The sequence below is a fragment of the Saccopteryx leptura genome, chromosome 9 (assembly GCF_036850995.1).
Source record: "Saccopteryx leptura isolate mSacLep1 chromosome 9, mSacLep1_pri_phased_curated, whole genome shotgun sequence".
Classification (NCBI taxonomy): domain Eukaryota; kingdom Metazoa; phylum Chordata; class Mammalia; order Chiroptera; family Emballonuridae; genus Saccopteryx; species Saccopteryx leptura.
In genome coordinates, this window is record NC_089511.1 from 67,550,861 (window position 1) to 67,565,444 (window position 14,584).

Below are 14,584 nucleotides of genomic sequence, written 5' to 3' on the forward strand. Positions count from 1 at the left end.
AATTCCCATAATACTCTAATCCCATATAGTTTTCTCCTCTCAATTCCAAAACACTAATAATCCACTCAAAAATATCTATTCTTAATTGTTGTAGAAAGTTTCTGACTTTTCTGTAATTGTGGCACTATCCTTTTCCTGTACTCCAAAGACTGGGAATTCATAAAGAAACATATAAAATACAGAAAGGTCACTCACTAGGCTTTTTTAAGGATCATGTTTATCATGTCTTTTAGCTGAAAGGGGGTTGATATGCTAAGCAGTTTCTAGTCCAGAGAGTGAGCAGTTACATGTGTGTAACCTGTTCAGTATAAGCAAAGGAATGCCCAACTTAGATATAATATTTCCTACCAAAAGACAAGAGCTGCCAAGATGCTCAAAGAGAACAGTTGTTGGTTAGGCTTCTTCCTTTCTTTCGAAGAGGGAAGGAGGAAAAATGGAAAGGTACTCTCAAAGCTTTATTTATTTATAACTGAACATATTTTATTTGATAAATAATGATCAATTAAAGCAATGTGTGACACTGAACAGCATTCTGTCAACAAACAAAAATATCAGTATTGCTGAGAGCAATAAGCACTTCTTGCAAAACAGCAAGAGTCCTTCTAAAGCCTTCTCTTTTGGCACTGGGGCTTTGCTAAATCTGGCTCACCATTTTGTGAGTGGGAACAATCAGCTTTGTAGGTTGGAAGGGAGTATTATAATTAAATGTGCACCCACTTTTTTCCTTTCTGATGAAAGGCTCCCATGAAACTTACTAAAATAAGGTGCATCAAGACAGATGAATTTTGATGAGTAAGTCAAAGCACTGACGAAGCTGGATTTTCACATGGAGAAACTTCTTTAATTTATAGAGCATTTTCAGGCCTAGATCATTAACATGGTCATATTTATTAATAATTAACATGTTAAAATTCATGGGATAAACTGGAGATTTTACCATTTTAGACAACTGTAGTGTCATCATGAAGTGATATTCTGAGGACAAATTGAAATATGATTTAAAAGTAATAGTAAAATTTGGCCCTGGCTGGTTGGCTCAGTGGTAGAGCATCGGCCTGGCATGCGGAAGTCCTGGGTTCGATTCCTGGCCAGGGCACACAGGAGAGGCGCCCATCTGCTTCTCCACCCCTCCCCCTCTTCTTCCTCTCTGTCTCTCTCTTCCCCTCCCACAGCCAAGGCTCCACTGGAGCAAAAGATGTCCCGGGCGCTGGGGATGGCTCCTTGGCCTCTGCCCCAGGCAATGGAGTGGATCTGGTCGCAACAGAGCGACGCCCTGGATGGGCAGAGCATTCCCCCCCCCCCCGTGAGCGTGATGGGTGGATCCCAGTCGGGTGCATGCGGGAGTCTGTCTGACTGCCTCCCTGTTTCCAGCTTCAGAAAAATACAAAAAAAAATAATAAATAAAATAAAATAAAAGTAATAGTAAAATTTAAAAATTAAGTTTAGAGAAATATTAAATAACAATTATAATAAATAATAAATAATAAATTTGCTGACAATAATGACAATTTTTCTTGGGAATAATAGTTGTATTATCACAGATTATAAAAATTACAGATTATATCTCCAGAGTGGGCAAAGTTCTTTAAAGATGTTATCAAGTTGTCACAAATTCCTCCTGTGAAGAACTTGGCACAGGGTGTATAGTGTCTGCTTTTAATAATTAATGACAAAGACATCTGTTAAATAACTGTGAAGAATTATTTTAAGGTATTGATATATAAAGTAGAGTAGGAAGGCATGCAACTAAATAATTGGGCTAAGGCATATATTTCAATTTCAGTTACTAAAATCCCCAAAGCCAATTTTTTTAGAAAGAATGAAAACTAGGTGGTGATAAGAATGTGTTCCTTCATTCCATAGAGATTTATTTGGCACAAGCTGTAAAGACTGCTATTATTTCAGGATGCTCAAAATGATAAACAATAAAATCATTAGTCTCTAGAATTAATGAATATTTTTATTTTTAAGAAAAAAATTAATATTTTAAACTTTCAGCTTAATAGGAATTATTGGTGGAAGCCAGCCGAGTTAATGGTGCCCTTAGTCACTATCTATGCAAGATCAAAGCACTGGGAAGCATCATTTAATGAGCACATTTGTCATTAATTGCTAATCACTAAGTGAAAGGATGACTTTCAAAATACAAGCCTCTTGATTCCTGCTTCTCCTTCCCACTGGAGCTTGCTGAATCCAAAACTACAGAGTGTCTTAGATGTTTAAAGCAGGAACAGCTTTGTACAACTGTTACATAGTTGAGCATAAAAAAAATAAAATTAGTCACAAGGATCTAGGTTCTCCAATTATTGGCACTACTCAGGGTTTTAGAACCATCATTTCATCCATGATCATTTTATAATTTTATACCAATCTACATGATAATATACAGTGGTACCTTGAGATACAAGTTTAATTCGTTCTGTAACTGATCTCATAAGTCAGTCAAATCATATGTCAAACAAATTTCTCCCATTTAAAATAACTGAAATAAATTTAATCCATTCCAGCCCTGTGAAACATCCCCAAACCATCCTAAATTATGAAAAAAGACATGTTTTTAATTAAGAAACACACATGTATACTTTAACAATGCATAACAAAATATATGAAATAAAAGAAAAAAGTTATTTAGTACTGTATTCTTACCTTGGAGACAGACGACTGCAGCTAACGGAGGTGAATGGTGGAGGAGGAGGGAGGTAGGAAGGAATGCAGGCACTGTAGACACGGAAACTAAAACCGCACTTTCTTAATACTAACTGTAAACTAAAACCGCATTTTCTTTACTTTAAACAAAACTAAAACTGCACTTTCTTTAGTTAAAATGAAACCACAAAAAACTTAATTGTAAAAAAATACACTTTCTTAACTTTAAACTTAACCTAAGCTTAACATTACGTCTTTTTCATTTAATCATCACCTATTTTTGCCTTTATGGCTGCACTTTCAGCAAATTCACTTGCAGGACTTTTGAATAAAAATCTATGCAAAGAGGTTTGCTTCTGCCTGCCTTTTAAAATGATATGGAAATGCAACAAACAAGTGTCTGTAAAAAGTACTGAAGCATAACTAGTTGAAACTTTTTCTGGGTGTTTCTTTTTAATGAAACTTGAAAGCTTCTCGCACATTGCCAGAATGTCTTTAATTTCACTTGTAGAAATCACTTCATCTGACTCTACCTCCTCCTCACTACTAATCTCTTATAGAAGTTCCGTATGTTGCATCATCTGTAGCTCCTTCAACTCCTCAGTTGAGAGTTCCTCCTCATGTTCCTCAATGACAGGGGTCCCCAAACTACGGCCCATGGGCCACATACGGCCCCTTGAGGCCATTTATCCGGCCCCTGCTGCACTTCTGGAAGGGGCACCTCTTGCATTAGTGGTCAGTGAGAGGAGCACATTGATCATCTCATTATCCAAAAGTTGGCCTATAGTTTCCATTGAAATACTGGTCAGTTTGTTGATTTAAATTTACTTGTTCTTTTTTTTTATATAAATAAATTTTTATTTTAATGGGGTGACATCAATAAATCAGGGTACATATATTCAAAGAAAACATTTCCAGGTTTTCTTGTCATTCAGTTCTGTTGCATACCCATCACCAAAAGAGAGATCGTCCTCCGTCACCCTCTATCCAGTTTTTTTTTGTACCCCTCCCCCTCCCCTTCCCCCTCTCCCTCCTTCCCTCCCCCCACCCCCCGTAACCACCACACTCCTGTCCATGTCTCTTAGTCTCGCTTTTATGTCCCACCAATGTATGGAATCCTGCAGTTCTTGTTTTTTTTGATTCGCTTATTTCACTCCGCATAATGTTATCAAGATTCCACCATTCTGCTGTAAGTGATTCAATGTCATCATTTCTTCAAGCTGAATAGTATACCATGGTGTATATGGGCCCCATCTTCTTTATCCAGTCTTCTATTTTTTTTTACAGTGATTAAAAGCCTTTAAGCCAACTCTTGGCCAATACAGCAAGAATCCATAAAAGAGTGGTGTCCTTAACATGTTCACCAAGTCCAAGTTGGCCCCATCACCATGCCAAATCCCTGAGAAATGCAACCCAGCCACAGTTCAGTCTGTTAGGAGCTGTCACAGGGAGGAAGAGTCCAGGAAAAGTCCACACTGGAAAAATCCGCATGGCACTGGAATTGTTGTCACCATTCTATACTTTGCAGCTCATGTCCAAGTCCCAATGACAGCTGCTTATAGCTGGTAATGATTCTTTATTTTAAATATTGTATTGGTACCCATTTTGTTTTTTTACTTTAAAATAAGATATGTGAACTGTGCATAGGGATTTGTTCATAGTGTGTTTTTTTATAGTCCAGTCCTCCAACGGTCTGAGGGAGAGTGAACTGGCCTCCTGTATAAAAAGTTTAGGGACCCCTGCTCAACAAGCTGGTTTATGTCATCTTTATCCACCTCCAGACCTATTGACTTTCTGAGGGACATAATCTTCTCCAACGCTTTTACCTCAGTCTCAGTCTCTGGTTTGAAGCCTTCTAAGTCCCTGTCTGCAACAACATCAGGCCATAACTTTTCCATGCCGAGTTCAAGGTTCTTTTTGTAACCTCTTGCCATGCCAAGTCAATAATGCGTAAACATATCACGATGTTGTAATGATCTTTCCAAAACTCTTGAAGGGTTAGATTTGTATTCTCAGTCACCTCAAAGCAGCAGCAGAACAAGTGCTTTGTGTAAAGCTTTTTAAAGTTGGAAATGACCTGTTTATAACCCATTTCTTTTAACCCTCTTATTAAGCAAGTAAGAAAAAGAGAAAGGAAATGACCTGCTGATCCATGGGTTGCAAGATTGAAGTCATGTTGGGTGGGAGGTAGAGGACTTTCACGAATTTGAACTCATCGAGAATGTCATCTTCAAGACCAGGTGGGTGGGCTGGAGCATTTTCAAGGATTAGTAATGCTTTCATCGGGAGTTTATTTTCTTGAAGATATTTCTTTACTACAGGACCAAAGATGAGATTTACCCATTCAGTAAAAAACTGCCGCATAACCCATGCCCTAGCATTGGTGCACCACATAACCTGCAGTTTTTCTTTAAGAATCTTGTGTCTTAATGGCTTGAGGATTTTTGGAATGTTACACAAGCAGTGGCTTTACTTTACAGTCACAACTAGCATTTGCACACAATGCAAGGGTCGGACAGACCTTCATGGGTTTATGACCTGGCAGCTTCTTCTCCTCTGTGGTGTTGAAAGTGTTCCGAGGCATTTTTTTCCAAAACAATCTTGTTTCATCACAGTTGAACATTTGTTTGGGGATGTAGCCTTCCTATGCGATAAGCGCAGCAAAACGTGCGATGTACTCCTCACCTGCCATAATGTCAGCACTCGCAGCTTCACCATGCCTCACCGCTGAGTGGATGCCAGATCTCTTCTTGAAATTTTCAAACCAGCCGTGACTTGCCTTAAAGGTATCTTCTTCTGCCTCGTTTGAGGTTGATGGTTCTTTTTTCTTCATGTTGCTATAAATAAGACGTGGCTTTTCGCATATTACAGTCTTCTTCACTATATTTCCTGCCAGCTCTTTCTCTTTCACCCACAACAGAAGAAACTTCTCCATTTCTTCATGGACATTTGTCCTTAATTGGGACAGAATTATATAATAGTTCCTTTTGCTGGATTTACCCTTTTGATGCATCCTTTTGTTTAAGGATAGTACAAATTGTAGATGTATTGCAGTCGTACAGCCTTGCCAGTTCAATCACTCATACACCACACTCATGTTTTTCTATTATTTCTTCTTTACTTCTATTGACATCATTCTCTTCTTCTCACCACTGTCCTTTATACTCACTTTTTTCAGCATACAAAAAAAGTTAGTAAAAAATGCAAAAGTGATGCAAGAACGAGTACAGCGCACAAGATTCGACTTGATTCTGCAGGTAACACATGAGAAAGAATGAGATGCTGGTATTGTGCTGTTGATACTGGACCTATGCACCAACGCGCCAACTAGCGGCAGCTTCCAGAATCCCGACTCATATTTCGGAATTTCACTGGGATCTCAAACAAAAATACGGGCCCAGTCGCAGTTTGTATCTTAAAAAGTTCATATGTTGGTTTGCTCGTATCTCAAGGTACCGCTGTAACAGGAGACCTCAGACCTGACTCCACTAGAGAACAGACATGTTCAGGCCTAATTATTGGGCAATTTACTCCTTATTTCCATTTATTTTCTCCAAAACCCCAAATCCTTTTGGTTTTCTAATTATTACCCCTATAGTTTCTTAATTATTGGTGTTTTTGTGCTTTGTGTTCAGTTGAACATTTTACTATCTTTTTGGTAAAAGTTACACATTAACTATTATCTAAAGTGTTTCCCTAACAGCATGGAGGCTTTCTTCAAAATCTGATAGAAATGCTGTAGAAGTGAACTTTTATTTATTTTTTCTCTATTTAAGTCTTCAACAAGTTCACTGATGTTAGATTTCTCTGACAAACACGGTGGAGATATCAAAACCCAGACATGGTGAAAATAGCTTTTTCTTGAAGCCATTTAGAATCTAAGACTTTCTTCTCTGCTATATCAGATTGCCCAGCTTGGGAATAGGATGGGTATATGTGCATGTCCATGCAACGGGTGATAGGAAGTGGGGAGGTTGAGGACTCGTAAGCAATCCATACAACGTGAACTCGGAACGTCTTCTGAAAATGATATACATAAGCTCTCCTATTTCCCCAACTGTCACAGATACTTCTGTCTCAATAGTTGTAATAAATTAATGATGATTTTCTCCGTTGCTTTGGTTAGACATCTCTTTCCAAAAAATAACTTTCCTGGGAGATAAATGTTGTGCTCTGTTTGTTTCCTTCTTGATAAAGAGCCCCATGTGCAAGTGGTAAACTTAAGAATCATTTTCATTTTTCTCCAATGTCTGTACCTCTTAAGAAAAATAGAGGTCTCTCAATTGTAGAAAGTATTTGTTGTATCATAAAAGTTTAGAAACTGGTAGTGGCTTTAGACATTATCTTTTTTTAACCTTCACATTATAGAAAAGGCAAATGGAGCCTAGAGAAGTATAAGAGATTGAAGGTGGCCACAAATTCTTCGTTATTCCTTCCACTGAAAATTGGAGTCTCATGCTCCCACCTGCCACCCCTTTCTGTGCAAGGGCATGTTCTGTGATTGCTTTGGCCAATATAATACAGGGGAGGTTGTCCCTGCCAATTTCTGGGCCCAGGCCTTAAGAGAATGTCAGGTTCTACCCTCTGGATTGCTCCTAGGACTTCTCAGAACCCAGCCCTATGCTGCGAGAAACTGAAGCCATATGAAGCAGTCATGTATCAGTATTCCACTGGACAACCAACCAGCTAAGCTCCCCGGTGACAGCTAGCATGCACTTGTAATCATGGCAATGTGCCATCTTGTATGTCCAGCCAAGTTAGATCTGTGAAGGACTACATTCACAGCCAATATCTGACAGCAATCACATGACAAACCCTAAGTGAGAGCTGCCCAGCTCTGGCTAGTCAACCCACAGAGCAATGTGAGAATAATTAATGGTTGTTTTAAGCCACTAAGTTTGGGGATGTAGTGAAAGCTAACTGGAATTGAAAATGACTTACCAGCTTCTGAGTATACCAGAGTGAGAACCAGAAGATCCCAAATCTAGCATAATCTTATATGTTAAGGAAATGTACAAATTAAGTTAGACTCATTTCCAGGTGCCCTGTAGCTCAAAATTCCAGAATCTTTTCTTTTAATAATCACATAAAATACATAATTGTCAGAATCTTTGAATATTTAAAACAGACCCTTAAAGCTCTGCCTACAAAATGAAAGACCATCAGTAGGTAATAAATCGAGATGGCATTCTCGGGTGTTCCCTAAAGGCAGAGTATCTCAGTGATAAGTGTCATGAAAAAGAGCATTCCTAGGGGAACTGATTTGCAGAAATTCTGACAAATTAAAGAGGCCTTTTTATTTCTAGATTTTTCAGAAATGTAAAATGTCGAAGAGAATAAACGTCTTCCTCCAAATTGTGTGACTAAGGAGTCCTTCTTCACTGAGCACCTCGTGAGATTTATGTTTCACTGAAACACTAAACTAGAAATAAAAATAAGGATGTAACTTTATTAGCAAAAAACAACTTTTGCTTTCAGAATATTTCACCAAAAAGTTGTTTTCACAATTTGGTGTGCCTTCAGTTTGGAAAACACATTTTAGACAACACTTTTTTTTACAATTCTCAGGGGCTACACTCAATTAGCTACCTTTATCCACCTGCTCCCTCTGCTCTGCTCTCTGACTTTTAACACTTCTCTGAAAATAGTTAATAAATATCGATGAAATGAGTATAAGAAGTAATAAATTAAACTAGATAAATAATAAATAATTGAATGAATTAGTTAAAAATTACAAACCTGGCCCTGGCTGGTTGGCTCAGTGGTAGAGCATCGGCCTGGTGTGCAGGAGTCCCGGGTTCGATTCCCGGCCGGAGCACACAGGAGAAGTGCCCATCTGCTTCTCCACCCCTTCCCCTCTCCTTCCTCTCTGTCTCTCTCTTCCCCTCCCGCAGCCAAGGCTCCATTGGAGCAAAGTTGGCCCCGGGCGCTGAGGATGGCTCTGTGGCCTCTGCCTCAGGTGCTAGAATGGCTCTGGTTGCAGCAGAGCGACGCCCCAGATGGGCAGAGCATCGCCCCCTGGTGGGCGTGCCGGGTGGATCCCAGTTGGGTGCATGCGGAGTCTGTCTGATTGCCTCCCCATTTCCAACTTTAGAAAAATACAAAAAAAAAAATTACAAACCTGGAAATCAGCTCTGACTCAAATTAACTTGGTTTGGATTTTGAACTTTTATTTCCCTGCAAGACCAATGGTCACTGTAACCATTGCCCTGTCTCACAGAATTCTTAGGGAGTTCAAAGATGTGTCAAAGTTGGAGGTGGGGAAGTTTTAGAGCTGAAGTGATCATAGTAATCATTAATTTGCCAACTCTTTTCATTTTTTAGATGTGAAGACTGGGATTCCGAAAAATAGTGTATAGCACATGTGCTAGCCACATAGACCCTGAAAACATTTTGTTAGCAGAGGGAAGAGGGTGGGAGAGTAGTAAAGGGTAAACAGGAGCCAAATAGAAGGTGACGGAAGATGATCTGACTGGGTGGTGGGCACACAGTGCGTATACAGATCATGCATCATAGAAATGTACACTTGAAATATATATGATCTTATGAACCAATGTCATTCCAATACATTTAATTTAAAAAAGAAAGAAAGAAAGAAACTTCTTTCCCAGTAGACAGACATTAGAGATGCTGGTAATGCCCTCTATTTAGTATGTTATATTGAAAGCTGTGATTCTAATCCAGGTGGGTACTATTTCTAATACAAATGTCACAATAATTTGGGCCCCAAAACACATATTTCACCAGTGTCCAGAGACAGTATAGAAACGTGTGGCAGTCAAAATATTTAATAACCAGTATGGCATGGGCACTGGTAATGATTATAAACACTAGCCTTAACAACTGGTACAGTCACACTGAAGGGTCCGAGCAATATATCAGCTCTGGTACACAGATGTGCTGAACTACATTTCTCTCTTCCTGACACTGGTTTCCAGCCTGTGAGGACTGTCACATCACTGAGTGTTGGAAATTCTTCCATTCAGCCTCTTTCTTATACTGTGGCTGCATCTTGATGCCCATAATACAATAGATTACATTTTGTGTCTCCTAGGAATTACCCAGCCTGTCATGACTCCTGGTGCAATATGTTACTTTTCCTCTAAATCATGGGGCATTTCCATAATTTCAGTATACAAACAGAAGGAAATAATAATTTTATCATCTCTTCTTGCACCAACTAAGACATGGACCAATCCACTAACCCCTACCTATTTAGTCTGGACCACTCTAACCCTATATATTCTATACCCTTATTCTATTAGTCACATTACAAGTTGAATATGATTTGAAAGATTGAAAAAGTAACACAGCCATGAAAAAGTGGTAGAAAAACAAAATAAAACAAAAATAATGACATGAGATAGAATATTTGATTATTTTAAGTTAATATACAAAAGAATATTTGTTAAGAATAGAACAAAGTATCTTCATTTAACCAGTTTATTTGTGTAGCTCTGAAAAAAATAGGCATTTAAAAAATATTTAGCTCTGAAAAAGCAGACATTTAAAAATACTAATTACAGTTTCATAGCTTTCTCTAATAAATTGTTTTATTTCCAAGCCAATGGAGAATGATTTATACAGTTTGATATATATACCTTCATATTACCTTGGCCCAACTCTATTTTATCTGTAATAAGGTGTCAAAAGTTTTTATTTCAGTAAAACTCAATTGTAAATGCGAAATGAGAGCCTCATTCTCCTGAATTTAGAGTACTTAAATTCTAGCACACTTACTTCTACAAGCCTGTTGGTGTGTTCACGAAATATTGCAGCATATTCTTTTATTTCCTCTTCCCGGCCATTCTTGGCAGCTTCAATGAGAACTAAAAGTGGGACTGTTGTATCCAAAAAGGAGTCTGATACGTGATCTATAATAGCCTTACGAAGCTGAGAAGAAACAGAAAATTCAGTTTTATTAAAAATTTGAAAATAGTCCATGTTATTTTGTATTTTTACAATCTCAGTAGCTACAAAATTTATTTTACATATTTTTGTACAGTTCCTAAAATTATATTTAAGATTTGGTATGTATATTTCTTATAAAGCTAAAACAAGCAAAATAACAGAGAAAATATCATCAAACAATAGCTCTCTTACTCCAACAATTACTAATTTTTTCTTTAATTGTACTTAGCTCAGAAGTCAGATTATAAATGATGATACTTATTTTTTCCTAATAAAGTCGCACTATTGTGATGTTTATGCATTTGTACAAACAACATTGTACATCATGTATTCTCATAATTATGAAGTTGTGAAATATTGTCTACCTTGTTGAAGGAACTGATAAATTTTGATTAGCTAAATTGTAGACGTCATGGTAATTAAACCAAGTTAGATCACTGATTATGCCAGTTGATAATAGATTAATAGAGCAAGAAGAATAATTAATGAGTTTTATGTCCAATTTTCCGCATTTGCATTAATTGTTCTTGCCCTCATACCTTAAATTATTAAACAAGTGTAACATTCTGCTACAATTAGTTCTTTTAAATTAGATTATGTGTAAGCTTATAAATGACAATCAGGCAATTACTCTACTCAGCAGATATTTCCAGAAATTTAAAACTGCATTAGAAAATTAATGCATTATATATATATATATATATAATATTAAACCCTTAAGGATTAGAATATTATAAAATGTTTTATTAATAATATCAATGACTATGAATAGCCCCAGAGTTTTTTAATCATTTCCTTATTTACTTTAATAAACTATATATTATAAAATAAATAAGTGAATAGCTATAGGCAGAAAATTTATAATTTGCCTGTTGTAAAATAATATTTTAGGGTATTTTCTTAAACCAATAGGTACTTAACCTAGGTTTGGATTACATGAGAAATAATGAAATTTTAAGGGGTTGAATGATGTAGCCACATAAAAAAAAGAGTACAGTCTATCTTCCTATAATAATTATAAAAATAAATCCATAATTATTATAGATTTCTGAGAGAAAATACCTGTGCTTAAGATAGTAGAGCTTGCTCAGAACTGTAATATTTTCTGGCTACCAACAATTACACAAAGGCTACAGGATATCAAGGAAAAATACTACTTAGCATGCAGAATGGCAAATCATTAATGACAACTAATTAATATTTACTGAGCAATTACTAGGAGGGTGCTAAGTGTTAAGGAGTGGCAAAAGGAGTGGATGAACAATGTTTTTAATTTCTATAAAGAGTAGACCAATGAAGTCAGGCAAGAGATCATAAATTAGCACATGAGTTGGGAACTACAAGTTGTGTTAGTTCCTGATACAGAAAAGTAGAAGGAATCTCTCCGAAGAGGAATTGTTTTCAGTGACCATCTGTCCCTTTCATCCTTTTGTTCTTTTCTTTGTAGCGAGGACACATAGAAGGAGGGTGAAAAGGAGGTCAGCCCTAGAGGTATGCAACTGGAAACCAGAATTTATATGGGAAGTAACTCGAACCAAGGAGGTACACTACATCATAAAGAGAGAGAGAGAGAGAGAGAGAGAGAGAGAGAGAGAGACTCACAGTGAGAAGATGTCTAAAAATAAAATCTTAGGAAATATTACTTTATGAGAGTCATGCAGATGAAAGAGTAAAATCTATAACAAGATTGAGATAATAGCCAAAAACAAAGAGAGCAAATGATCAACAACTAAAGGAGAAAATTCCAAATAAATCTTGGTGTCAGTGTTCTCCAAATGAACTTATTCTAACAAACATAATTAAAATACCCACATTATGAACTTCTTGAATTTTTTTATTTGATATCATTCAATTCAACAGATATTTTGAATACCATTCCTTACACTTCTACCAAGAACAAGGTATTGTGAAAAATGTCAAAGTGGAAGTGCATGGTTTTTTATAATCTAGTGGAAAAATGAGTCATTAAATGTTATAATAAAGAAAACCAGTAGACTGACAGCAAAGAAATTTCAAAAATATAATAGGTTTCAAAATCTAATTTTAAAGGTAAGTTAAATGAAAATAAGCAAGACTTGTCTATTAGCTTTGACCACTGGTAGGATACTGCTGAACTTAGTGAGAGTAGTTTCAGTGGAAAGGTTGGGCAGGAGTCCTATTGTTATGGTTTGAAAAATAAATGGAAGTTGAGGGGGCAGAGACAATAACAATAAACTCTTATTCCTGGTAATTTGGGACATGAAGAAGCAAGATTGGTATTAACTATATCAAGACAGTTTAAAGAGGGATTGCTTCTCACATAAAAGACTTATGATATTTGTTTCAATCTATAACTATACACAGAAAGTTAAATTGTCTTCTTGTGCTTTTAAAAAATAGTTTGATTTACCACCATACAAAAATCTAGAGAGAAGGACAATAACAATTGTCTCACATTGTGCTAATTTCTGTAAATACTTAAATAATTATAGCAATCTTCTTCCAATGCTGGATACATTTGCTAAGGTCTGTTGCTCTCCCCTCTGAAGTGCTACCTTTTGTCTTCCCTTCATTTTAATGGTCTTCATTCCCTATTCTTTTTCATTTTTTCAAAATTTTCAATTATATATTTTTTCTATCAATTCAATCCTTTATTATATGACCGAATGTTAAAACATATTGTAAATGTGAGGCTTAAAGTACAGTGGACTTACTATTCATTAAAGAATAAATAAATAAACTCTTTGGCTATGTTTTTTTTTAATTAAACCAAATTAGGAACAATTTTTTTTGCTTCTTTCTAAGGTATGTTTCTAACTATACTGCACATTAAATAGGAAAAGGAAGATCTACCACATAACTGTGGTATTATGTTCAGTAGGACAAGGCTGAAGGACTGGAACATGAGCTTTCAAAAAGTTCTATGCCAATGTCCTCAAAATTCTGTTGGAAAATGAGCAAAAATTACCTGACAAAATATAATGTCAAATATAATGAGCACAGCCTGACCATGAGGTGGCGCAGGGGATAGAGCATCGGACGGGGATGTGGAGGACCCATGATCAAAACCCCAAGGTCACCGGCTTGAGTGTGGGCTCATCTGGTTTGAGCAAGGATCACCAGCTTGAGTCCAAGGTCACTGGCTTGAGCAAGGGGTCACTCAGTCTGCTGTAGCCCCCAAGTCAAGGCACATATGAGAAAGCAACCAATGAACAACTAAGGTGCCGCAAGAAGGAATTGATGCTTCTCATCTCTCCCTTTCTATCTGTCTGTCCCTCTCTCTGTGTCTGTCACCATATATATATATATATATATATATATATATATATATATATATATATATATATATATAGTGCATATATATATAGTGCATATATATATAGTGCATAATAAATCTTGTTTCTATAACTGTACATTCATTCAAATTAACAAATGCATTTTGAGCTGTCTAAGGACAAGGCACCATTCTAGGCAACCTGGGGAATGTCAGGATAACAAAGACAGGGAGTGAGAGATGCAGAAAGAGTTGGATGAGAATCTTAAGAGAAGCAAAAACAAATGAGAAAATTGACACTGACTGTCATGGTGAAGCAAGCTTTAGTAAGAATGAGAAATATGTATTACATTTTAAAAATTGAATAGGAAGTGGGAGGCATAACATTCTAGGACTAGAGACTATCATAACCAAAAAAATAGCAGGATCCTCAGGACATCAAAACTGTCTAGTGTTACTAGAACATAGTGGTAGAGTGAGGACTGAAATGAAACCTTATTAGGTACAATGAAGGTAATGGAAAACATTTCAGGCAAAAAGAACAAAATAAGACAAAAAATAAAAGATGACAGAATAAATGACCAGAAATTAGTGGCTTGTGTTAGACATGAGTGACACCTTTAATAGCACATAGTTAGCAGGTAGGAAAAATACCTTTAGTTTTTAAAGCATCGTAATCCATGCAAGCAAGAAACAGCTCAATTAATGAAACCAAACCACAGTTTTCTCAGCATGTTGGCTACTTGGCTGATCCTGATCATTTACCATCACATT

General features: G+C 36.6%; 1 protein-coding gene across 3 annotated transcripts in view; it reads right to left on the reverse strand.

Moving 5' to 3' along the window:
- CTNNA3 (catenin alpha 3) overlaps nt 1–14,584 on the reverse strand; it is a 2,003,993-nt gene that overhangs the window by 984,119 nt on the left and 1,005,290 nt on the right. For all 3 annotated transcript variants that reach the window (XM_066349268.1, XM_066349266.1, XM_066349267.1), the window contains exon 9: nt 10,387–10,539. In XM_066349268.1, the coding sequence (XP_066205365.1) occupies nt 10,387–10,539 (153 nt within the window). The remainder of the gene's footprint in view (nt 1–10,386; nt 10,540–14,584) is intronic.